The sequence below is a fragment of the Physella acuta genome, unplaced genomic scaffold, assembly GCF_028476545.2.
Source record: "Physella acuta isolate Inbredline_101_S28 unplaced genomic scaffold, ASM2847654v3 ptg000522l, whole genome shotgun sequence".
NCBI classification, from domain to species: Eukaryota; Metazoa; Mollusca; class Gastropoda; family Physidae; genus Physella; species Physella acuta.
The window spans coordinates 222,975-246,851 of record NW_026732041.1 but is presented as its reverse complement, the minus strand read 5'-3'; the positions used below and the strand labels follow the sequence as shown (position 1 = coordinate 246,851).

General features: G+C 34.6%; 4 protein-coding genes across 7 annotated transcripts in view; 1 reads left to right on the top strand and 3 right to left on the bottom strand.

Moving 5' to 3' along the window:
• The window catches only part of LOC131945077 (solute carrier family 15 member 2), a 63,187-nt gene that overhangs the window by 1,952 nt on the left and 37,358 nt on the right, over nt 1-23,877 (top strand). For 2 of the 4 annotated variants that reach the window (XM_059306058.1, XM_059306059.1), the window contains exons 2-13: nt 2,545-2,626; nt 3,656-3,787; nt 4,113-4,180; nt 6,041-6,134; nt 6,399-6,540; nt 6,838-6,915; nt 7,161-7,260; nt 7,473-7,563; nt 7,708-7,785; nt 8,848-8,930; nt 9,267-9,350; nt 9,861-9,950. In XM_059306058.1, the coding sequence (XP_059162041.1) occupies nt 3,706-3,787; nt 4,113-4,180; nt 6,041-6,134; nt 6,399-6,540; nt 6,838-6,915; nt 7,161-7,260; nt 7,473-7,563; nt 7,708-7,785; nt 8,848-8,930; nt 9,267-9,350; nt 9,861-9,950 (990 nt within the window). In that variant the 5' untranslated portion in view covers nt 2,545-2,626; nt 3,656-3,705. The remainder of the gene's footprint in view (nt 1-2,544; nt 2,627-3,655; nt 3,788-4,112; nt 4,181-6,040; nt 6,135-6,398; nt 6,541-6,837; nt 6,916-7,160; nt 7,261-7,472; nt 7,564-7,707; nt 7,786-8,847; nt 8,931-9,266; nt 9,351-9,860; nt 9,951-23,877) is intronic. The other 2 variants (XM_059306062.1, XM_059306060.1) reach the window with 1 other exon arrangement.
• On the bottom strand, nt 10,360-12,361 carry LOC131945080 (uncharacterized). The gene is made up of 3 exons (XM_059306066.1): nt 12,174-12,361; nt 11,306-11,928; nt 10,360-10,878 (listed from the first exon to the last, which is right to left on the bottom strand). Exons 1-3 carry the CDS (start codon nt 12,235-12,237, stop codon nt 10,540-10,542), a joined length of 1,026 nt encoding a protein of 341 aa, XP_059162049.1. The 5' UTR covers nt 12,238-12,361; the 3' UTR covers nt 10,360-10,539.
• LOC131945079 (mucin-2) lies at nt 13,616-17,112 on the bottom strand. Its single transcript, XM_059306065.1, has 2 exons — nt 16,894-17,112; nt 13,616-14,745 (listed from the first exon to the last, which is right to left on the bottom strand). Exons 1-2 carry the CDS (start codon nt 16,955-16,957, stop codon nt 13,709-13,711), a joined length of 1,101 nt encoding a protein of 366 aa, XP_059162048.1. The 5' UTR covers nt 16,958-17,112; the 3' UTR covers nt 13,616-13,708.
• On the bottom strand, nt 18,808-21,470 carry LOC131945082 (uncharacterized). The gene is made up of 2 exons (XM_059306068.1): nt 21,254-21,470; nt 18,808-20,021 (listed from the first exon to the last, which is right to left on the bottom strand). The coding sequence occupies exons 1-2, from the start codon at nt 21,312-21,314 to the stop codon at nt 19,093-19,095; spliced, it is 990 nt and encodes a 329-aa protein (XP_059162051.1). The 5' UTR covers nt 21,315-21,470; the 3' UTR covers nt 18,808-19,092.

Below are 23,877 nucleotides of genomic sequence, written 5' to 3'. Positions count from 1 at the left end.
TTGTACCAGGGGGTTTCGACCATGTACTGGGCCGTTTAAGGCGGCAGTTCAGTTTTTCCCAAGAGTACTCGACAAAAATAGCGTGTATTAATTAAAACCACGTATCTCGTGAATATTTCGAACATTTTAAGGCATGGCGTCCATTTAGTTAGCATCTCACATTAAAATAATGATGAGATTTTGCGATATTAGCAGTTTTTTCATTTGTCGTGTAACGGACCCCTAAAAAAAACGAAAAAAACGAAAAAAAAGACGAGTGACGTTTCAGGGTCAGAGGTCATCCCGCCATCTCAGCCAGGAGACGATCTACCTTTAAGTTTAAGACTCTTAAAGACCTAAAAGTTTGCAAATTGTAACCTGCTGTGCAATAATGAATTTTAGTTTAGTTAGTTGTTTAATAGTTAGAGTAGAGATAGAATCTAGACCTAGTATCTTAGTATCTATCTAGACTAGATCTAGATCTAGAAATCTAGTAAGTTCTAAACTCTAAGTCAGTCTAAACTTTAGACTGACTTAAAGTCTAAAGTTCTAGGGATGATATTCCAAGGCAAGTGTAGATCTAACTTAAATATCCAGATCCAGAACCCAAAACATTTTGTAGTTGGTTGAAGTCTGCTCTTGCCTTGCCTGTCCTTATTTTTATGTCTGCTTCTGTCCCGCCCTGCTTATCAACAGTCAATACTTCCAAGGTAGGAGAATCTATCCACTTCTTATAGGCGACCTATAGGGCTTCTTCTGCCAATGTTAGTAACCTGTTAGGATGATATTTTGAGTCGTCCCTTTGAATCCCAGTCAGAACATTCCCATGGTAAAGTGCTTCTTCTGCTTCACTTGCCAGCAGCTCTAGATCTAAATAATTAAATAACTTTGTTTGTCTTTCCTCATGCATTTGTTGACACTTTTGTTTGTTTCAGTATATTCTTTCAGGGCTTTTAATTTAGCAACCTGTGTACGCCTGTTGTAGCCATAGTTACTAATTACTTATTAGTAATACTGATGTAATACTAATTAGTAATTTTAATTTTAAAACTCTAACTCTACTCTAAATATTTCTTTTAGTAAATTTGTAAAGCTAAAAAAAATTGATCTAGATCTATCTAGATCTACTTGTTGTAATCCCAAATATATATGGAATCAAGTGCTCTCTCTCTCTCCCATACCTTCATTGCCAGCTCAAATTTTTGCTTATAAGCAAGGCTGACTGGAACAGGCTTCAGATTGAGCATTTCTCTCAAACATCATATTGCCAACTGCTAGACACATGTCTGTCCACCAAGGTTTTTCTTCCTTCCCCCAGTGCATCGCAACCATATGTTTTGCATATGAAAGGGCAGTTCATTCAGTGCACAATCTACGGTCCTTAGCCCATGTTCCATGCTGGAGATTTTCAGGTTAACAAGCCGACATTCTACCATTACATTAATAGAATTTATATGTGAATAAAGTTAAAGCCTTTTTATGTCAAAGGATGTTGTTTTTGTTTCTTTAACATTTTGGTTCATTAGATTTATTAGAAATATATAATTTTGGACTAATTTTGCACAAGTAAGGATCTGCTTCATGCTGTTTTATTTGATGACTGCTTCTAGCAGATTTAGTTTCATTTTACTCTTTTTCACCCTGAAAATAAAAATTAAAGCTAATACCATTTATGATATAATGTGGGATTAAAGCTATGTGGGTCGAAGAAGATTATATGATTATGATAACAATGTTAGGTGTTAGATAATGAATGTAGGCCCTACCTGAGAACCAGTTTGTTTAAAAAAGGTAGTCTTTGCGCTTTGCTCCATTGGTAAGGATTTATGAAAAATAATGCTACTTAAAATCCTTTTGGTTATGGATGAGATTGTAGGAAAATGATAGTAGTGGCTGAAGTTTATTATGTTACATAAAGCATACCTAGCAATTTTCTCTTAATTTATCACTAAAAGTTATTTACTTATCCATGTTGCATCATGTGGAACATAAGGCAGCAATAACTCTCATGCACCCTAGTGCTGGGATACCACTTGAGTTCATGCCCCGTTTTTTCTTTGGCCTCTTATTTTATCTCTTTTCTTTATGTTTCCAAATCCTTTTCTTAGAGTAACACTTGGCATGAGCAAGCCCTTGCCATTCTTTTGTCCTTTTTTTCTCAAACAATATCCTTTAGGTCAATCCTCCTTATCTCTTTAACACTGGATTTGCTGACCCACTTTATTCTGATGCTATGTTGAAAAACTCTTTGCTTTTTAAAAATTTATGACTGGAACTAGGGTTAAGGTACAGATTGGGAATAAAAACTTTTGAAATCATGAAACAAAAAAAACAATTCTGTCTAGGACTCTACTATTGCTCTGGTTTTTGTATTATTTAAACATAGCTAATGCTTGGTACTCTTGAAGTTGTTTTGGGTCAAATAAAATATACCAATTACCACATTTCCCGTTTCGTCATTGAAAGTGTAAAGAATAATTACATTGATGCACACTAATAACATTACGTAGGTACACTACTAAGCAGTAAATGATATTAAAGTAAACTTTAATTCTTTTTTTATAGGAATGCTGTTGAAAAATGGCCTCCAGTGAACATGAAATCAGTGATTTTTGTGATATATCTCTAAACCCATCTGTCACAAAAGGTATGGTATAATTTAATTTGGTTTTACTAAGTTTTTAGTTTGCACTTTGTATTATGCCTCAAATTTACTCCTTTTAGCTGTTTAAAAAATCCTTTTCTCATAGTAAGTTTACACACAAAAGAAATATGGGGCCATCCTTTAATGACATCACAGATTGTCACTAAGAGCCAGACACCCCCTTAAAGGATGTCACAGTTCAGCCTACAACCCCCTTTAAAATTGCAGTTACATTTTTTAAACATCAAATTTTAATTTAATATATAATTTCAACTTTGATAAATTTTTATTACAATTTATTAAAGCAGTTTTCTGAAAGGTGAAATAACAGCTAAAATTCAGTTTCTAACATTACTTTTTAAAAAAATGCAAGTTCGATGTCACACTGTCTGAACTCCCCCTCCACTCCTCCTCCTCATCACATAATTACGGACCATTCCCCCTACAAGTGTGTCATCATTTATGGACACCCCTATAAATATCCTCTACACACTCAAATATGTTGAAAATTAAACATTGAAATGAGGATAGATTGTTAAGATTAAAAAATCATTGTGACTGTTGGGATATGGAATAACTCTGCATATGGAATAACATGGTTTCCATGATAGATACAATCAAGAATGTTTAACTTAATAATGATATGCTTATCAATATAACTTAATTAGTCATACACATAGTAGGTGCATCAGGGGAGGGGATGAGGGCGTGCCTACCCATGAAATTTGTTATTTAAAAAAATAAATAAATGCCTATCAGATTAACAAATGCTTTATTTGTTTTTATGTTTTAGAAGTTGTTCTGTTCTTAATATTTCTTAACTGTATATAGTTATGGGGTGATCTCAGGAAATCTTGTAGGTCTGACCCCCTCCTCACATTATATTTATGTATATCTAAACCTTCTCCCCCCTCCCATAGAAAGAAAGCAACAAAAACCTCATAGGCTAGATCCACCAATGATAATACCTTTATTTTTAATTCTAGCATTATTATGAATTAATACACTAACAAACTAACATCTTTCTTATAGCTTGTCCTTAAAACTATTAACCTACACTCTAACACTAACACTCGTTACCAATGACGATGTTGACAAGTGAGTCTGATGATGACCGCCAGGTTCATTATTCCAAGCAAATACAAAAACCTGCAGCCAATGAAGGTGATCTATTTTGCAAGCCAATTAGTTCAAATACAGTTAGCTTTTTTTTTGTCATTTATCTAGGACTAGCCCTTAAAAAATGGATTTTGTTGTATTGTCATGTTCTGTTCCACATGTAATACAAATTAGATTTTTAAAAGGTTTCCTTTTACTTTATTATAAAAAATAAAATGATATATTAATGTAATTATTATAAATTGTTATTTTATTAATTATATAACAGTGTGATCAAGATCATATACTCCTTGTATGACCAGCATGCTTTTTTACGACTCATATATTTTAATGCATCATCCCTATCTAAATGTACTTAACATATCTACAGAAGAGTCATTGCTACCAGGTGGCAGGGGTAGTGCAGATATGGGCACTTCATCATGGGGACAAGTAAAGGTAATTTTTTAAAATTTACTTGCAGCAGCCTAAGTTGAACAGGTTGTTAAATCATAAAACTAGATGGATTCAACTTTATTTACAATTTGTTTCTGTAACTTACAGAAAATTTATTTGTGAATATATTAACATATTGAACCAGAGCTTAACCTTCACAATTGATTTTTTGTAATGGTTGGAAAGTTTATTGAAATTGAGTAGTTTTATTTTTTAGTTTTTTGTGAACTACAAGAAGTGAATCGCTGTTTGAATTGTTGCTTATTATGAATGTATCTTTTGGAAAATCTATATGTAGATCTAGAAATAAATCATCTGTGAGCTATTTGAATAGATATTAATTACTTATGAATCGCTTGTAAACTATTAACATATCTATTAATTAGAAATCAACTGCTTGTAAGCTATTAAAAAAGATTATTATTTAGGATTGAATTGCTTGTTAATTGTCTGAAAAACTATTAATAAGAAACAAATTGTTTGATAACTATAAAAATATTTGTAAATTAGGAATAAATCTTTTTAATTATCATTAGTTATAATAGGCCTACAATTCAGCATTTTACCTTATTAAATTAAGTCAAATACTTTTTCATATTACTAAAAAAGGAAAAATTTAAAGCAATTAGATAGGCAATAAGAATATTAGAAATGCAAGTTCGAAGTTTCAAACATTAACTAGAATTTGAAAACTTTATTGATTGAATGAACCATGATCTTCAATTCACCTAACACTGATGCATGGATGTTATCTAAACAATGAATACACCCCCTGTAACAGCTGCATACATCTTTGTTATTGCTATTCTCTACAATGCTATCAGATAAAAATCCCCCTTACATCATATTCATCAGGCAACATGTGTTTGATTATTTTAGTAACAATTAAATATGGTTATCTTTAGTTTCTGGTCTGAAATGCTTTGGTATAAGGAAAACATTTACATATACATGCACATGTAAAGTTTAGCAGAAAAGACATAACCCGGCCCTAAATATTAAGTTCAAAATTTGTGTAAAACTTAAAACAAAAGGACGTTTATTTTATAGCTTTGACCATTGTTATCCTCCCAGAATTATATTAATTAGCTGCCTAATGTTCTTTTATTGTCTATATATTCCACTACAACCACCAGCTAAGCAGTTTTCCTTCAAGCGAAATTCATATTAAACCTATATATGTTCACTCTTATACAAGTAATATCTTTATTTTAAAACACCAAAGATCAATGATTTTAATAATAAAAACATCACTTAAAAATAATTTTTTTTCACAACTATGCTAGAATTTCATGTAGGAGTTATTATTTATTTGTAGAACAAATGCATAATTAAACTATAAGTGCAGCTTTTATTTAAAAATTATTTTGAACACAACCAATATAATAATATATATCAAATCTATCAAGCCAGTTTTTTCAACAATCAGCAGCTTTTGTACGATTTGTATTGCTGTGAATCTAAGAGCAGAAGACTAACCTGATTTTTTAATTTGGGCATTTATATATACCCCTGAACAATGCACACTATTAAATTCTTTTTCCTTAGGTAGTCAAGAAATATGCATACATTTTAATGTTTAAAAAAAATACTTTTGTATTTTTATCATTTTTGTAGCATTAACTTACAAAATTAGTTATCAAAATATTCATTTTGAAACTGAAGCATCACACATAGTAGCCAACTCATTGCCAATGTTTTTAAAGTAAAATGTCAAAGTTGATCTAAAAAAATAGTCTATCTATATACATTCTCATGCTTGCTGCACTCACAGATATGGGTATGGATTAAAAAGCAAACATATAAGTCAACTGTTATTCTATTTCTGTATAAGTTTATAGAACATTTTTACAATTTTTACAGAATTTCTTCACACACAGCTCAGACTACCCAAAGACAGTGTTCCTGATTTTGTGGACTGAGTTTTGTGAAAGGTTTAACTACTATGGGATGAGAAGTAATGAAGGATGTTAATCCTATAAAATAAACCCATGAAACTGAAGTTTATTTTAATGATTGAAATAAGCCTATAAACTTTTATCAATTAATTAAACCCATTAAAAATGTGCTTATTTTAATAATTAAAATAAACCAATACAATTTATGTAAATTAATTAGCCTATAAAACTAATGTTTTATCTTAGTTCTAACTTAACATTTCTATAGATTTACAGATTATTGCAAAAGCAATCTTAACCCATATATTATTTTACTTTTTTAGCAATTCTAGTCATCTACCTGACAGAATGGTTAGAGCTTCCATACTACACAGGTGTTTCTGTGTATCATTTCTTTAGCATGTTGGCCTATTTCTCACCAATTTTGGGAGCAATAATAGCTGATGGTTACCTTGGGAGATACAAGTGCGTCTTCAGAAAATATTTATATTAAAGTAAAGCATTTAAAAGGATTTTAAATGGGTGTGACGTTGTTAAAAGTAATTCATTAGATAAACATTCAGTTTTATGTAAAAGGATAGTCTAAATAAATAAATTGCTTATTTTCTAAAAATATATATTTAAGGCAGTTCTATATTTGGATAAATATATAAAATATAAAATATAGGGCATAATTGTCTATACATTGTTAGCAGTAAAGTAAATTAAGGGAAACATAAAAAGTCTAAACCTATGAACAGGCATTTTGTTTCTGCTCTACAGAACAATCTTTTACATCTCAATCTTGTATGCAATAGGAACACTGATTCTTTCCTTGACAGCATTCCCACCACCAGAGATGTAAGTGACTAACTAGACGGATGTTGAAATTATACATATTAAACATTAATTCAGTTTTACTTCAGTCATTTGATGAAACTTAGTTGACATTTTGTTACAAACTCTTAAGTTTCCTTTCATGGATTTTCAAGATGGATCACATCATAATAAGATTATTTTAACTATTTTAGACATATGAATTGCTGTCATTTTATGTATTGCTGTATGTTATATGTTTGTAATAAATACATTGTTTATTTGTTCAGCTATGGCCCTGTAATTGGTCTCCTGTTGATAAGCATTGGAACTGGAGGCATTAAGCCATGTGTTTCAGCATTTGGTGGTGATCAGTTCTCATCACATCAGGTAAATATCAATTTTAAAAAATTAATTTGGCCTGGAATCAAAAGGGAGACCACCTATTTGATTGCGGTTACCTAAAGCTGACAAGGCAGTATGAAATATTTAAATTAAATAAAAAAGTAATTTTATAAAGAAATATTTAAGATAAGTTGTTTAATATGTTAACTTTTGTACATCTTGTATTACTAATTGCTTTTCAAATAATACTTTTCCAGGAAAATGAAAGGCTGTCTTTCTTCTCAACATTTTACTTTATGATAAATTTAGGGAGTACATTGTCTACATTTATTACCCCTATATTAAGAGGTAGGAATTTGTAAATCTATGTATTTTATAATAATAAAATTAATTATCTAACTGATGCTTTAATATATTATTCTTTAAGTGTGATTTTATAATCTTGGGTTTGCACAAAAAAATACCATTATTTTATGTTTATTTCTCAAACAGCTGATGTTCATTGCTACAGAAATGCTTGCTACCCCCTGGCATTTGGTGTGCCAACTATCTTGATGATCTTATCCATTGGTAATGTTTCTAATGTTTAGGACTTTGGCCAAATATAGCAATTGCCATAGGTACTAGAGCCATATTTGTTACCATTGGAATATAAACATTTATAAACACAAATTTGTGTTTTTTTTATAGAATTAATTAATTATAAAAATACTGAATGCTTAAAATAATCTAATGATAGTTAGGTTTAATAGTGTTATAAATTCAGATTATTGTTGATATAATTTAGTTTTAAAATGTAGTTTGATTAGAGTGTTTAAATGAAATATAATAATGAGCCTTTTGTAAGAAACATGGAACACAACCCTATCAAGAGAGTTTTCTACAATACTTGACTTACTTGACTTAGTCCTCTTTGCTCCTTATGGAGCATAGGGCCTCCACCATTTCCGTCCATTTCTTCCTATCCTCGGCTTTTAATTTTGACATCTCCCAAGACATCCCTGTTGGCTTCAGTTCTTCAAGAAGACTCCGCCTCCAGGTCTGTCTTGGGCGCCCTCTCTTCCGCTTTCCCTGGGGGTTCCACTCAAGCACTTGGCGTGTAACATTTGTGTGAGCCTTTCGCAGTGTGTGACCCACCCAGTGCCACTTCCTCCTTCTTATTTGCACACCCATAGGCTCCTGCCTAGCTTTCCTCCATAGTTCCAAGTTCGGCACTTTGTCCTGCCATCTCAGTTTCAGTATTTGTCTAAGGCATCTATTCATGAAGGTCTGTATCTTTGCTGTGCTTGCCTTGGAGACTCTCCATGTCTCTGCTCCATACAGCAGAACTGCCTTGACATTAGAGTTAAATATCCTAATTTTTTTGGTAATGGAGATGGCCGAACTTTTCCATATGGGTCGCAGGACTGTGAAAGCGCAGCGGGCTCTATTAACTCTAGCGCGTATGTCCTCCTCTGTGCCTCCCGTTTTGCTGATCTTGCTGCCAAGGTAGACAAACTCTTGCACATCATTTACCTGTCTTCCGTTTATTGTCACTGGAGCCTCCCGTTTATTGTTAATTCTTATCATTTCTGTCTTTTCTTTGTTTCTACAGTACAGAAAGTTTAAAATGATTTTCTTATTTTATTCTAGTGATTTTTGTCTGTGGAAGAAAGCACTACAAGCAGATTCCCCCAACAGGGAATTTGGTTGGCAGAGTGTCTCGTTGTGTCTGGGTACGTCTGCTTTTATTTTACCATTGAAAGAGATTATTAAACCAATTGTATTTTAAAAATTCTAAATGAACAATAGTTGGGGTTCACACATTAATTAAAAAATATTCTCAATTACCTACCATTAGTAAAACAAAAAAACATTAATTAAACATGAATTGTTTCCCCTGTATGTCAGACTACAAGTCATGTTAAACAGAAAGGAGGAGTTGAGATATGGGGGGGAGAAATTAAAATGTTATCACCTGATCTAACCAGTGTACTTTACCATTTAACAGCCTATAAATTTAAAAATGTACCCTATGCTCTATTTAAAACATATTTGCTTTCTTGCTACAGCATGGACTAAAGCTAAGAATCAGAAATGGAAAGAATGAAGAGCGAGACCATCACTGGCTAAATCATGCCACAGATACATTTGAAGTGAGTTAATTTTTTCCACAAGCTTCTTCATTTTAAATCAGCTTTAACTGTTTACTGTTTGACTGAATAATAACATAGGCTAGTGAACTAAAGCTCCCTTTTCAGACTTAACAATCCTTAGGACAGATAAGTCGAGTTTATAATTTTCTTGACCTCAACATATGAAGGGACGGTGTGGTGAGCACGATCCCCAGCCATCTTTACTTTCCCTAACTTGAGTCAGTCACCCATCAGATCTGGGTGGACACAGGGAAGCCTTACAGTAAAAAGTCCAGAACAAGACCTGAACTCGAAACCTTTGGACTAGCAGTTGAGCGCTCTACCACTCGACCTCACCACCTCACAACATAGGTTAAAGTTAGTACAGAAATTACTAACAAATGTGAAGTCTAAACCTTCCATAAATAATAAACTTCCAATCTCCCTTATGCACATCCCACTGAGGAATGTTTAATAATTATTGATTTGTTTTGGTTAAAACTACCATGAACATTTTGGCTTTGTATACAGGAAGACTTTGTAGAGGATGTGAAGTCTTTGCTGAAAGTGTTGTTTCTATTTCTGCCACTTCCTATCTTCTGGGCACTCTTCAACCAGCAGGTAAGTACACTAAGCTTAGATGTGGTGACAGGTTTCTTCAGTCTGACACTGGTAAATGTTAAACATCCTTCACACCAGATTTTCTTTAGGCCCAAATTGTTTTTCTTTTACTGATCTTGGCATGATATGAAGGAATATAAAAGTTCTATAATTATTCTATTATTTTTTGTTTAACTGGACTTGTGCTTTCTCAATATGACACCGGGTCTAAATGAATTTTAACATCAAAATTTCTCTTTATTTCTTTTTTGAAAAAAATACAAAAATACATCTCTGTGTAAATGTTCCAAGTCAAATAGTAGTAAAATATTATTTCATTTATAAACTAGGTATAATGTAAATCTGTTATCACTTCAAAAATAACAGTATATGAATTTTTAACAGCAAAGTTCTTTATTTAATTTTTCTTTTGTTATTTCATTTTTAGGCCTGTTAGTTGGAAGATAGTAATAATAAAGCAATAAAATGGCAGTAACAAAACTCAACATTAGAGTAGTAATAACAAAGCAGTAAAATGGCAGTAAAAAACTCAATGTTATGCTGATGTTAGTTTTGAAAGTACAAAACTAACATTTGAAAGAGATAATACTTAACAAATAGCAATCCAGCTTACTGTGGGAGTATTATAGAAACCAGACATTGAACAGTCAAGATAGAAATAACTGTTGGCTATAGACCTGATACTAGCTTCAATTAACCCACTAGTGGGAGAACTTGATGTGCGAAACCCAGATAAAGATACATAAACTACAGGTGTTTTACTAAATGAACTTTGAAAGTTGACAGTTGTAGATAAGCAACTAACTCTTCCAGTCTGAATTTCCGGTCCTGTTAGGTTGTACAGTTTGGTGCCCATCTCTGAAATATCTGCTGTTATATTTGACTGAAACATCCGCAGCTCTTTATTTTCTTTCTGTAGCTCTGAAAGCTGATTGTAAAAGACATGGTGAATGAAGAGCAAAGTGGGTTTTGATTAAAAGTAGAAAACTTGACAATTATTTAATTTTAAATAATTGAATACAGTGTGGCTCAATAATGAATGAATTGGGCTAACTAACAATTTACTAACTTTTTGGCTCATTCTTAGAGAAGTTTTTGCTTTGTTAACATGTATGGAGATGAGGTGGTGAGGGAGAGGAAGACTAATTGTAGTTACGGCAACAACAACAAAAAAACAACTATGCTCATCTATGCTAATATGCAAATCATATGCAAACCAGTTCTTATTTTAATGCTGGATTTTAACAAATTGATAATTTAAAAAAAAACTGAACAGAAACAATGAAAATGTTAAATCTGACTTGAAAACTAATTACCATTATTCACGAAGTTTAGTGTGGGGGAATAAAACTTACTGCTTTGTCAAATGCCGAGATGTAGGCAATCAGTTCTGTGTAAGTTGGCTCAGATGACTGTACTTGTACCGTGTCGTACAAGGACACGGGATGCTTGTCTGTGTTTAAACCAAACACTTCACACGTGTACACACCTGCCTCCCTAGCCAGAGGTTCCTCCCACCTCAGCTGCAGGTATCCCTGTTCACCTGTCACCGGAGACGTGTTACTGTTCCCCTCCACGGAAACAATCCCCGTGAATGGGCTCTCTATGCTGGGGCTATCGAATGCGGTGACGCTGGCTACAGTTACTTTGTGTCCAGACACCTCTTTGCTTATTATAATGGATGTAATGTGAGATACATCATCATTGACATGTGGGGGTGTGCTCGTTGATTGGTTACCCGTCAGTAGTTGACTGTGTGGTGTTGGAGAGGTTGTGGTATTCTGTGTTCTATTGTTTCTTTGGATAGCTGTGGCGTTTTGTTGGATTTTAGCATTGCTGGGATCAACGAAACCATGACCTAAACGAGCACTTCCTTGAATTCTTAACGAACTGATTTTCACCGCACATCGAACTTGTAGAGTTTTGGTCAGAATTGGGTGGATGTTGGATGGGTTAGATTCAAACTTCAGCTCGGAAGCTTAAAGAATAAAAAAAAATAAAAAAAAATAATTGAGTTAACCCTATGCAGTTCGACACACCAATTTAGACCTACACTGAAGCTCTTTGGGTACACGTATCGAGCTTCTGTGGTTAAACAACGCGAATGGATTACCTACCTTCAGTTTATTAGTATCATATAACTAAAAAGCTTACAAGTTGTTTAGCACTTACATTAATTTATAATAGCACTTACAGTAATGTACACAAACGAAGAAAACTCACCTAAAGCGATACCCAGTAGGCCTACCATAATAGCTGTGATCATGTTTGTATACATTACTTGCATTTTGATGTGCGCCACGTTATGAAACTAGAGTCGTAGTACTGTAACGGTTCAATTTATACCTTTTGTTAATAAATGAAGTGGTTCTAAGAACTTTATCTTGCCCACTTAATGGCACTCAACACTGTCGAAAAATAGCCACTTTAAATCTTAGTCAACAAAACAACGAATATGAAAGTATTTTTAGCCTATATCAATTATTTTAATACAATAACATTTTAGACTAGATCTGCATGCTTTTAAAAATGTTATGTATTGTATTAATAAGTCCTGGGCGTCAGCTAACAAAAAAAGAGGATACAACAAACATAAAACAATCTGTACAACATTAACAATAATTTGTATTCCGATAAAAAACAAACACCAAACGAACTAGTGAATGTCTATCTTCCCTGCTTTAAGATATTCTCAGTTGTTATTTCACTTTAAGGCACTTGACATACTCCCGCATTGTTGATTCTATATTTTTATCAAAACTATCCTCTAAAAACCCCTTGCTGAAAGATTAGAATTACGTTATAGCCTGTTGAAATTATCAATTGACGTAGTCTGATACCACATAGCGACACATGACTATACCATTAAGGTGTGTGTGTGTGTGTATAACAGAGGGGACCCGTATAAGACTTCACGCATATTAGCCGGTTTTTATCCTTATCCACCACCACACATAACCCATCCCCTGCCCCTCCCTCCCCCAGAATTACGAAAAATTGTATTAATATATTAAAACGTAATTAATCTTTTTTGCCTTGAAAGATACCATAAAATGTATGCCCTCACATTATTTCATCTCATATTCACCCTTTGAAACCAAGAATGTATTGCTTAGTCCATATCTCACCAGTTATTCAGCTTAGTGAAATATATCACAACGAGCCGACCCGCGGCGAATCATACGCCGCTATTTAGTTGTTTTATTTTCTACTTTTCAGTAATTCATAATTTGAATGCTGCCACTGAAAATATTTGCTTTAAAACACTAAAACCCTCCTTTCCCCCAACCCCTACCCCCCACCCCCCGTGAAAGCAGCCTCCTCTTAGTTACCTCCCCTAAGTTTAAAATAGTTTCAAACTAAATTATATGCCCCGAATAGCCGTCACTTAACCCGGCTCTACGATTGTAAACATTTAGCGTGAACCACAGCTCACCAGACCATGTGGGGGTGGGTGTGGTAGCGATATGCCTAGAGAGGAAGAGAGGGGACTGCTAGGAGGCGCGACAGCTTGGTGTTTTCTAGGGTCTCCAAGAAAAGAATTATATATTTAGAAGATCTAGATAATGGAAGTTATGGAAGTCTGAAAATAAGCATTACTTTTTAAATGCTTAGTGGGAAAAAAACACACGATACATATCGATTCAGAAACTTTATTTTGTTACTTTACAGTTTATACAAAAAGTACACTAATTTTAAGATATGTACACTGATCTTTGAATATAATTAACCAATAAAGATTTTTAAACTTGTAAGTATCATTGCTGGTTATTTTTATTTTCATTTGCTATGGCAAGCCAGTCAACATTGTACAGAGTGAGATAATTAGAATGCGAACAGCTCATTGTGAAGAAATAAGGCGTAACCGTTTGGATAGACACTTGCCAATTCATGCTAGCATACCGGGCAGATGAGTCTGGAGATAAGTTAAATCTAGAAACAGACACATAAACAATCGGTGTAGTATTGAAGGACACATTAAAGTACTGCACGTTCTCAGAGCAAACATTGGTTCCTGATTGTACATTATGCACGAGTACACTTTTCAATTCATCCACTGCTTCCGATGCTTGTTTGGTCTGATTAGCCTGTAGTTCCTCCATGTCAAGTTTCATAACTTGGGTGCTGTGACTCTGTTGTGTTGCTTGAAGCTGTAAATCTGTGAGTGATTTATCATGGTCAGAAATATAACTAACCAGGTCGGAGATGTTGGGCTGTGTGACCACAATCTGCACGGATGTACTTAACGAGACAGTTTGTTTGGCTGAGTTGAGGCCAGACGCCGTACAAATGTAGTTGCCGCCATGTTGCTCCAGTGGATAGTTCCAGGTCAGCTGTAAGAAACCTTGTTCTCCTGATTTTGTCGAGTTGTCTGTGTTACCCTGGACCTCGACAGTTCCCAGATACTGGACCTCGGCATTGGCCGCGAGACGTCCAGCTACACTGGCCACAGTGTCCGTTTTACCTGTGACCGAGTTCTGTTTTGAAATAACGATTGACAGGAGGTATGTCATGTCTGAGTTGATGGGGGCGTTCAGGACTGTTGTTGACTTGGGCTGTGTGGTTGTTGGTTTCGTAGTGGTTGTTGCTGATGGTGCTTTGGTGGTGGCGACGATTGCTTTCGTTGTCGTTTTAGTGGTGGAGGTTGGTTTTGTTGTTGTCTTAGTTGTAGTAGTCGTTGGCTGCACTGTCGTTGTATCTGCCACGGTTCTCACTGAACATTTTATCTGTAGCTTCTTTGATAAAATCGGGCATATCGTGGTCGGTGTGGCATCTACTTTAATGCTAGAAATAGCTGCGGAGTTAATACAGTGCTGAATTAGAGTTTTCGTTTATGATCTGGTAATGGAATTGAATTTGTCAAAGAATGAAAACAACACAGCGAAAATTAAATATTCTAAAAAAATAAAATATTTTGTTCCTAAAACATTGTGTAGTTCAAATAGTTAGTTTTTTCGATGTGCAATGTTAATAGAGATTTCATTAGTTATGGGTGTTGGAATGTGTCTTAGTAATTTCCCCTGTCTTGCTTTTTAGCTATGTAATATTTTATTTGGTGAATCAAGATTAATATTTAGAGTAAAACGAGAATAAAAGTGTGCTCTGATTTATTAAAATTTAATCCCATTTCGTTTTACTACTTGCTACTTCTATTATGATTATAGCATTTAAACACGTGAAGAGCAGTCTTTTTATTTTTTCTTGTTCATTAAATGATTATAAGGCTAGTATCGTTAAAGGAGGCGGGTAAGTGAGGGGGGGGGGGGGGGGGGTGGTAAGGGGGGGGGTAAGGTTGACCTTTGACCTTAACAGGTGATACCATTTTAGGGGCTTAGACTACTCAATGCGGAAAAATGGCAAAATATTATATACAGAACTTAATAATGGCTCTAGTTATCTTAATGACTGATTAGAGTCAACGCTATTAAGTTCTAATTGAAAACTACCAAAATTGGTTGATGTAGGATGACTCCAAGGCTGAAACTTTCAAATTATAGAGAAAACTTAGCTACATCCAGTTGGAAGTTGCACAGTTTAAAGCCGTCTACCATGAAACTGAATGAAAAAGTCGAACTTTGTTCAGAACGATATTTTGTCTGGAGTGAAATTTCCTTAAGGAACCAAAAAGAATGATGATGAATGTTTGTCGAACTGATCATAGTTAAACTTTAAACATATCATACACCGAAGAGGGATAGGTTGATACCCCACATAGTGACGCCGCTGATTTAGAGGCTAGTTTTAAAAACAAACAAACAAATCCCCACCATTAGAAAGCTAATAGAAGTTCTTTGAAAACTAACGCTCTTCTGTGTAATGCAATTAGAATACAAGCTTAAATAATATGTTGAAAACAGCTGAGCTTAGTCAAGTGGTGATTGTTCATTAGATATCTAGATTCAATTCAACTCAAAAACAATAACATTGCTTGAACTTGAACCTGAACGAGGATAAATTAATACTGGGAAATGTATAGAGACCGGACCTGGTGACACCCGACCTTGTGACGCCAGTGATCAAGGCTAGTTTTTAAAATAAACCCCTACCATTAAAAAGTTAATAGATGGCTTTTGAAAAGAGAGGCGCCTCTTCAGAATTCAATTAAAAAGCAAAGCTCAAATGTTGAAAATGTTGAAACCCAATTAAGTCAAGTTGTGATTATTCATTTGATATCTGCATTCGATTCTAAAACGTCATTAAAAATAACTAGATCATGTTAAAGAATAAATTAATACTCGGGGCACATAATATAGAGCGCAATATTTTGTGTGTCACGTTGCGTCACGCGCTGCTGCGTGGTGGGAAAAAAAACCCTGTTTTGTAATATTGTGTTTGTCTGTAGCCAAGGTAGCTTTTCACCCTTTCTTTCCTTTTATTACTTTGACAAAACATGTCACTGCCTACTGAATTTAACCTTACCGCGAATAGAATTTATAAGAAAATCAATTCAAAGCAGTAGTTCTTCGCGTACACCTGCAACTTTCGAGGCGTATTCTTTAAGTATTTTAAGATTTATATTGATTGCTTTGTTTGCAACTAGTTTATTTCTTTCACGTATAAAAAAAACTTACTTATTTTTAACCAGTAAAATATAAATCGGCTGGGCATAGTGCTGACCTATGTCACCCTCCAGAGGCGTAGCGACCCTTCCCGGGGACAAACTTTAAATTTTCGATTTGCACCCTCCCCCACCCCCTATCTCTTCATATGCCGAGGTCACAGAAACAAGTGATCTCTACTTCACTTGCCCCATAAACCGTCAGGTTTGAAAGGGAAACTTTACTTTTTACTTTAAAATATAAAATAAATGTTTAATAATAATAGTAATAATATGTCACCATTCAGCTTGTTAATTTTTTTTACAAGCCTGACGCCTTGTATCGGAAAAAAACAAACCCATTACTCGTAGACCTATTGGTTAACATCGAATACATATACTCACCATCAGTAGAATAATAAAACATAAAGGTGACAAGAACCACGCAATACACAGCAAATGTGCTCATCTTAACCTTTCAACTAACGAGCACGAAGTTTACCAATGTCCTCAGCTCACAATGTCGTATAAGCCGTTTCGCCTCAATGCTCGTCTGAAAGACCTATTTTACAATTGCTAATACCCCATACCCAGTTTTCAAATCGAAAATATTTCTGCAGTGGTAAGGTGAGACTGGGGTATAGAAACTAGGAACTGAAACAACTTCCATTCCAAGAAAATAAAACTCAATAGATAACAGTTCCAAACAAGCCGTGTTTGTGCTCGGTATTGACATTTCAATTACCAGTGGGGGGGGGGGGGGGGTTGAGTTTTAAGTAGGGTACAGCAGAACCACATAACGGCAGAACCCAGCTCCTTCCCCTACCCCATTCCCTTGCCCTAAAATCATTTATCGGCAAAGGTGATATAACTCACATCATGTATTTCTGTAACTTAATTGCTTCAATTCACGATGCAGACACTGCACTGCCTCGAAGAATGTCTCTTAATACTTTAAGCTATGAATTAGGTCTTCGATCAATTCGTTGAACTGGAAGCCTTGACGTGGCCGAATGTCGCAATGCCTTATCCTACCATAGTTACCTGAAATAGCCCGCTCACCATAACGATGATAGTGAAGCATGTCATATTGATCAATTTTATATTTTAAAAAAAAAATCATTTGAATATGAATATACTAATACCAAAACAACATATTTACTAGGGAATATAGCATTTGTACAGCAGTAAAGCATGTTTTTATAAATCCCATCCTCAGGTGACATTAGATAACATTGTAATTTGTATATAGATCCCCACTCAGTATGTGCAAAAGAATAAGAGCCCCCGTTTTCGGAAAAACTTCCTACTGTTTATTATGAGAGCTACATTTGATTAAGGCTCACAGTTGCAGAAAACAAATTAGACCTACATCCAGGTCGGAGCAGAAAACACACTTTAGATTGCACAAAAAATATCAGAACTGTTGTACTTTTCATTTAGGTTTTTAGCTATGATTTGATAACGTTTTTATTTTTAGTTTTGATTGAATATTCTTACATTGTTTTCATGTTCAGAAATGAACACGCAAAATTATGGAAAACATAATTGTTATGAATGTTATGAAATTGCTTATTGTTATATCTGCACTAGACTTAACAGTTGTATAACCTGACCTCATGTTAGAACAGAATCTGTAAGTGTAAGCCAGTTCTTCATCAACTTCTTCATCCATATATTTAATATACACGAAAATTACCGAACATAATTATTAAAATAAAGCAAAGAAAGTATTGTAAACATTGCTCCGTAGGCTACTCCCCAGCTCCATTTGCCAAACCCAGAGTTTCTTCCAGCCCCCCCCCCCCCCCCCCCCCGAATATATCAACTGCCCCCCGGAGAAAAAAGTCTGGAAGAAACACTGTGCCATACTATAACAAGACGAAAAACTACCCCTACCTCCCTCCGTGTAGTCCTTAGTTCACGATCACTTATAGAATTAATCTGTATCAAGTATTTGGCTGGTCAGTAAACTATTTTGTTTTTTCGCAGTTATGTTTCTAGTGCTTTATATTTAATGTTTTTTTTTTAAAGATAGTTGCATTACTAAATGTAGACATTACTAAAATTCCTTTGCTGCTGTATACACACACACACACACACACACACACACACACACATATATATATATATATATATATATATATATATATATATATATATATATATATATATATAGATCAATATATATATATATATATATATATATATATATATATATATATATATATATATATATATATATATATATATATATATATATATACACACACACACACACAAACGCACATTAGGTAATATGTAGAATCAAGCACACCATAAAAATGTAATGATTTTATTGGTTACAAACGTTTCACAAATGACAAAACATCAATTAAAACTGGTCATATCTCCTCAGCTAAATAGAAATTTATATACACATTTGCCGAAACTTACATTAACAATCGTTGTTAACAATGCGATTTGTTCAAGTACAAAATGTACACATTTTAATAACGATACGCATTTAAGGTTAAAGTTTTTTTTTTATTGTGAGGGAAATGAATGTTGTAGGGATGTAGTTGTAATCATGTAATGTTATTAGATTAAACCTTTTTATTCAATTCAAACAATGGCTAACCAGTTTATGCTGGTAGAGCTGGAGAAAGCTCCAGAGATTGAACAACTCAAGTAGAAACTTTCGTTAGTCACAGACGAGGTTGAGATTTGGTAGGAAGCAGAGGAATAAGACGAGTAGCCGGACATGTACAAACTTCCCATGGAAGTGAATACTGTTGGGGTCGAGTTGAAAGCAACAGGAAAGGTGACGTACTGGTAGGAGCAACTGGTACTTCCGGTTTGGATGTTATGTCCGCTGATGCTGGCTACTCTGGTCTCAATGTCCGACATTTGTGCTGTTAAGTTTGATTTCATCGTCTCCAGCTCCAACTTCAGGGCTTCCTTCTCTAGTTTAAGCGCCAGCATCTGTGCACTTAATGAGGATATGTTCTTGTCATGTTCAGAAATATATGTGACCAGATCTGAAATGGTTGGGTCCTTCGTGACGATCTGCAAAGACGCGCTTATGGAAATTGAGTGTTTTTCCGATGTCAGTGCAGAAGCTTCACAGTAATAGGTACCAGAATGTTCGCTAAGCGGCATCTCCCATGTTACCTGTAGATAGGCTACCTCACCTGTTACAGGTGACCAATCCGTGTTTCCATCCACCGTGACCTTCCCGAGAAAATTCACCTCGGGGGCCGCCGCTAGACATCCAGCAACACTGGCCAAGGTCTCGTTCTCGCCCGTCACTGCGTTAAACTTCGTGATGACAAGAGACAGCAGGTGGGAAACATCGGATCCTTGCCCTGCTGACACAGGCCCTGCGATCTGGGTACTGGACGCAGAAGTCATCTGTGTGGTGGGCGGCATTAGGGTGGTCAGAAGAGGTGATTTTGCAGTGGAATTTTGTATGGAGCATCGCATGTTTAGTTTCTTGGACAGCACTGGGAGAATGACGTAAGGCTGGGCTTCAATGTTAATACTCGCAGCATCTGTTAGAAAAAAAATTATAAGCAAACATTAACTACACAAGTGCTCTTATATATCTTCTAAGACATTTTCTACACCGTATTCATTTTTAAGTGGGGAATTATTGTATTATTAATTTTTAGGACGAGCCAATACCTGTTTAAACTCCACACAACGTTTTATTTTTATCTCAACTTTTTCAACATTATCTCCATAAGTAACGTAGCTGAGATATATTTACCTGATGAGCTATAGCGTTATTACATCTTAAACATATTTTCCCCCATCACACTGCTCTTATTAGATTAAACAAAAATTATTACATCCGTATTGTGGATGGTATTAATTTTGTTGTGTCCAATGGTTTTTGCACTTTACTTTAGGGTTGTTTTTGCTTTATATATAGCAAAACATTATATATAAATATATGAGCTAATCAACCCCTCAAAATTGCTGTTTTAGTTTTTCCCAACTTTTACTTGTAAAATATTTTTCGAGCTCGGTCAAGATTGAGCATATTGATACATTTTTATTACAATTTTCAAGATCAAGTCTTTTTAAAAAATTCGATAGAATGGCTACTACTCGAATTATATTTACTTTCAAAATGCAAAGTGTGTGACGAACCCACTTGTCACACATCAGCACTGAAGACTAAGCCTAATCCCCCTCCCCCCAGTGGTGCTACGTCGTTTATGAAAAACATTGATTACAAGCTTCAACTTTTAAAAAATTCTGTACTTTGTTTACCCCAATCCATTTAAAACTTAGCATGAGTCTCTTCGAAAACACTAGCAAAACTTAAGCCTAGCTAAATCTTTTGAAGGATATTTCACTTTATTCATTGAATTAACTAAACCAATATATTAAATCTCGGTAATCTATCGTTTTAAGTACGTTAAATTGGCTGAGGCTAGTAATGTGAAAAAAAGGTGACTCTTACCATCTTAAGGTTGTTTTTTTTTTGTAAAATGATTTTTTTTTATAGTTAGAGAATCAGTGGAAACCACTCTAATTTACAGATGGCCGCTGTTTATGTAGCAAATCTTGCTCTCAAACACTGCTGTTTAAAGTTAATTTCTTGCCTATATTGATATATTTAGCCATTGCCTTCGGTTTATTATTCAGTTATCTATTATATTTGACACAAATATATCACAATGTACTTGTACTAAAGCCATAAAAATGAGGCAACTTTTTTCACTAGGCTCGACCGATTTTACGCACCTAAAATAATAGATTACCTAAATCTCACCTGTATATTGACATAGCATGCCGAAAAGGACCAAAAACGTAAAAATCAGCGTTTGAGCCATGTTGCTACGATTTCTGTGTAGATCTTCGTGCTTGATGCTGTAAAAGCGCGACACTAGCTCGCTGCCGCAGTATGAAGTGGTGACAGCGTACTAGGCTCGTACCGCTTTTCTGATTCCTGATCACCGGGCCTGCCTACGAACACCGCCGTTCCTGTAGGCTTCGAAACTGAAACAAAATCTCCAGGAAATGGGGTTCGTCAGCCAAAACATGTCAGCGTGCGATTTCTAGCACAGTGGACATTATTCAAAAACATGAATATAAAAAAAAAAAAAAAAAAACAATAAAAATAAATACAATTTATAATTATGTTATCAAATGATATACAACCGACAAGCAATTTAGTACTTGACATAGATGTTGTAAAATTACAAAAACGTCTATATATAAGGCACACGACAAACTTTTTAAAAATATCCTACTCATAGCTTGTTATTATAATATTGTTGACTTCAAAGTCATCTAAAAGAAAAACACAAAATAAGTTTAAAAGGTAAATAATAGTTTTCAGGTATCTATATTTGTACTTTTTTTCAAACAAGTTGTTTACAAAGATAAAACTGTTAACCAGGGCAAAGTACATTTGATCTATTCCTTAATGCAGTGGTTCCCAACCTTTTTCGAGTGGCGACCCCCTTTCATAAAACGTAAGTGACCCGCGACCCCCATATAATTAACAAGTCGAAATTAGTAAAGAAAATAATAAGCACTAAATTAACATTTTCTAGTAGACTTTCAATATGAATTATTCTTGAAAACTGTTTTAATACGATGAGCAAAATTACATGCTATTAATAAGCATTACCTAGCATTAACAATTAAATTTTGCAACTTTAAGAATTCATCTTGTTATTCATCGGCAATGCTGGTAACATCAAGGAAAGCAGAAAATGGGTGACAGTGCAGATTCTTCTTCTTTCAGCTCGGGGAAAATAACGCCGCAGTTCGTTTTCAAGAGATTCAAGATGCACAGAATCCTTTTAAAATTTTTATCTATCACACCACACTGCAGAGTTTCTTAAACATGGCAGTATTTCAAATACTTATTTTTCCTCGCCAATTTTGCAGCTTTGATAAAAATGCCAAGAGATTATCATGAAAAGAGATAATATTCGTTCCTTTATCAGGTTAAGCTTATGTTGATGTTCGAATATATCTGCTAGGTATGATACTCTCTCCAACCACACCATGTCGTTAAAGTATATCAAAAGGTCTTGTTTCCTTGCACTTCCAAGAACATCTTGATTTCATCTTTCAATTCAAAAACACGATTGACATTTCCTATTGACAGCCAGCGTACTGAAACATGACGCACCATCCGTACAAGCCCCACAGCCCACAGCCGTTTTCCCATTTTAATCCTCCAGTTTCAAAAAAACGTATTTATTTTCTCCATGATATCTTCACAAAACATCAACTCTTATTTGCTAACATCTGAATGAATATATTTCACAAAGACGAACAACTGCGAACACGAACTCACGTCTGTCGATTCGTCAACCTAAAAATCAAACAATGGTGAAAGCTTGATTTCATTCTAAATTTGTCTTTTAACATAAGCCGCTGCATAGTATTATTAGACAGAGATATTTGTTGCATCTTTACTGCACTGGAATCCCCAAGAATTAATTTTACCATCTTCAGCATACATGTTTTGATGAGATTTTCTCCTTTGTGTGAGAGGTTTTTTGCTTGGCTATTTCTAATACTACTTCATATGATGCTGTGTTTTCTTGGTGAAAACGTTCTGTTCGATCGTCTCTGACGTTTGCAACTAGCTTCATGCTGACGAAAGAACTAAATATCTTTTTTGGTGTGTTCCGAATGACTCGTCTCAAATTGACGTTTGGAAGTTTCATAGACTCCTGACTAAGAACAACTTTGCACAGTACACATTGTTTATTCTCTATTCCATTTCCAGTGATGTTAGTAATGCCGAATTTCAAATATTTTTCTAAATATTTATGTTTTTTTATTCATTGCTAGAGTTTAGTCTACCAGTTGGCGACCCCACAGAAAGCCCTTCGCGACCCCCAAGGGGGTCGCGACCCACAGGTTGGGAACCCATGCCTTAATGTAATGTATTTTATACCATCTAGTCTACCCGCAGTTAAAAAAAACAACCCGAAAATATAGTATTTAAAAAAGCGAGGCAGTGAAACTAATGAAAGGAGGGTTATAGCTGTTCCCACGATCTATGAGAAGTGGCCTTTGTGACTGCAACGTTTGACGTAACTGACATGAATGAAGGAGAGAAATGAATAGAAAAAAAAAACGTTTTTGTCAATGGTAGCCTACTGAATTATGCTGTTAGATTTCTGACGCTTTGGGTTATAATATTTCTTTTTATACCAATGCATGAAACCGGATTTAATAAAGATTTTAAGTAAGAAAAAACTATAATAGTCCCCGATCTAAGGGTGTATAGAAAATGTCAAAAATGGAACGCCTGTCTTCGGTATTATCCATTTTCAATACATACCAGTTTAAAATTTCATATGAGCGAGTGCCTTAGAAATAGAAATATAATAAAATCTTTCAGAGCTTGTAGGAAGCATAATGTTA

Excerpts from the sequence above, each read along its gene's own strand:
- LOC131945080 (XM_059306066.1), bottom strand. The coding sequence starts at position 12,237 with ATGCAAGTAATGTATACAAACATGATCACAGCTATTATGGTAGGCCTA. Across the intron at positions 11,929-12,173 it reads CCTACTGGGTATCGCTTTAG|CTTCCGAGCTGAAGTTTGAA; the intron begins GTGAGTTTTCTT and ends TTATTCTTTAAG. Across the intron at positions 10,879-11,305 it reads TCTCGGCATTTGACAAAGCA|CTTTCAGAGCTACAGAAAGA; the intron begins GTAAGTTTTATT and ends TTTTACAATCAG.
- LOC131945082 (XM_059306068.1), bottom strand. The coding sequence starts at position 21,314 with ATGGCTCAAACGCTGATTTTTACGTTTTTGGTCCTTTTCGGCATGCTA. Across the intron at positions 20,022-21,253 it reads CATGCTATGTCAATATACAG|ATGCTGCGAGTATTAACATT; the intron begins GTGAGATTTAGG and ends TTTTTCTAACAG.
- LOC131945079 (XM_059306065.1), bottom strand. The coding sequence starts at position 16,957 with ATGAGCACATTTGCTGTGTATTGCGTGGTTCTTGTCACCTTTATGTTT. Across the intron at positions 14,746-16,893 it reads GTTTTATTATTCTACTGATG|CTATTTCTAGCATTAAAGTA; the intron begins GTGAGTATATGT and ends TTAACTCCGCAG.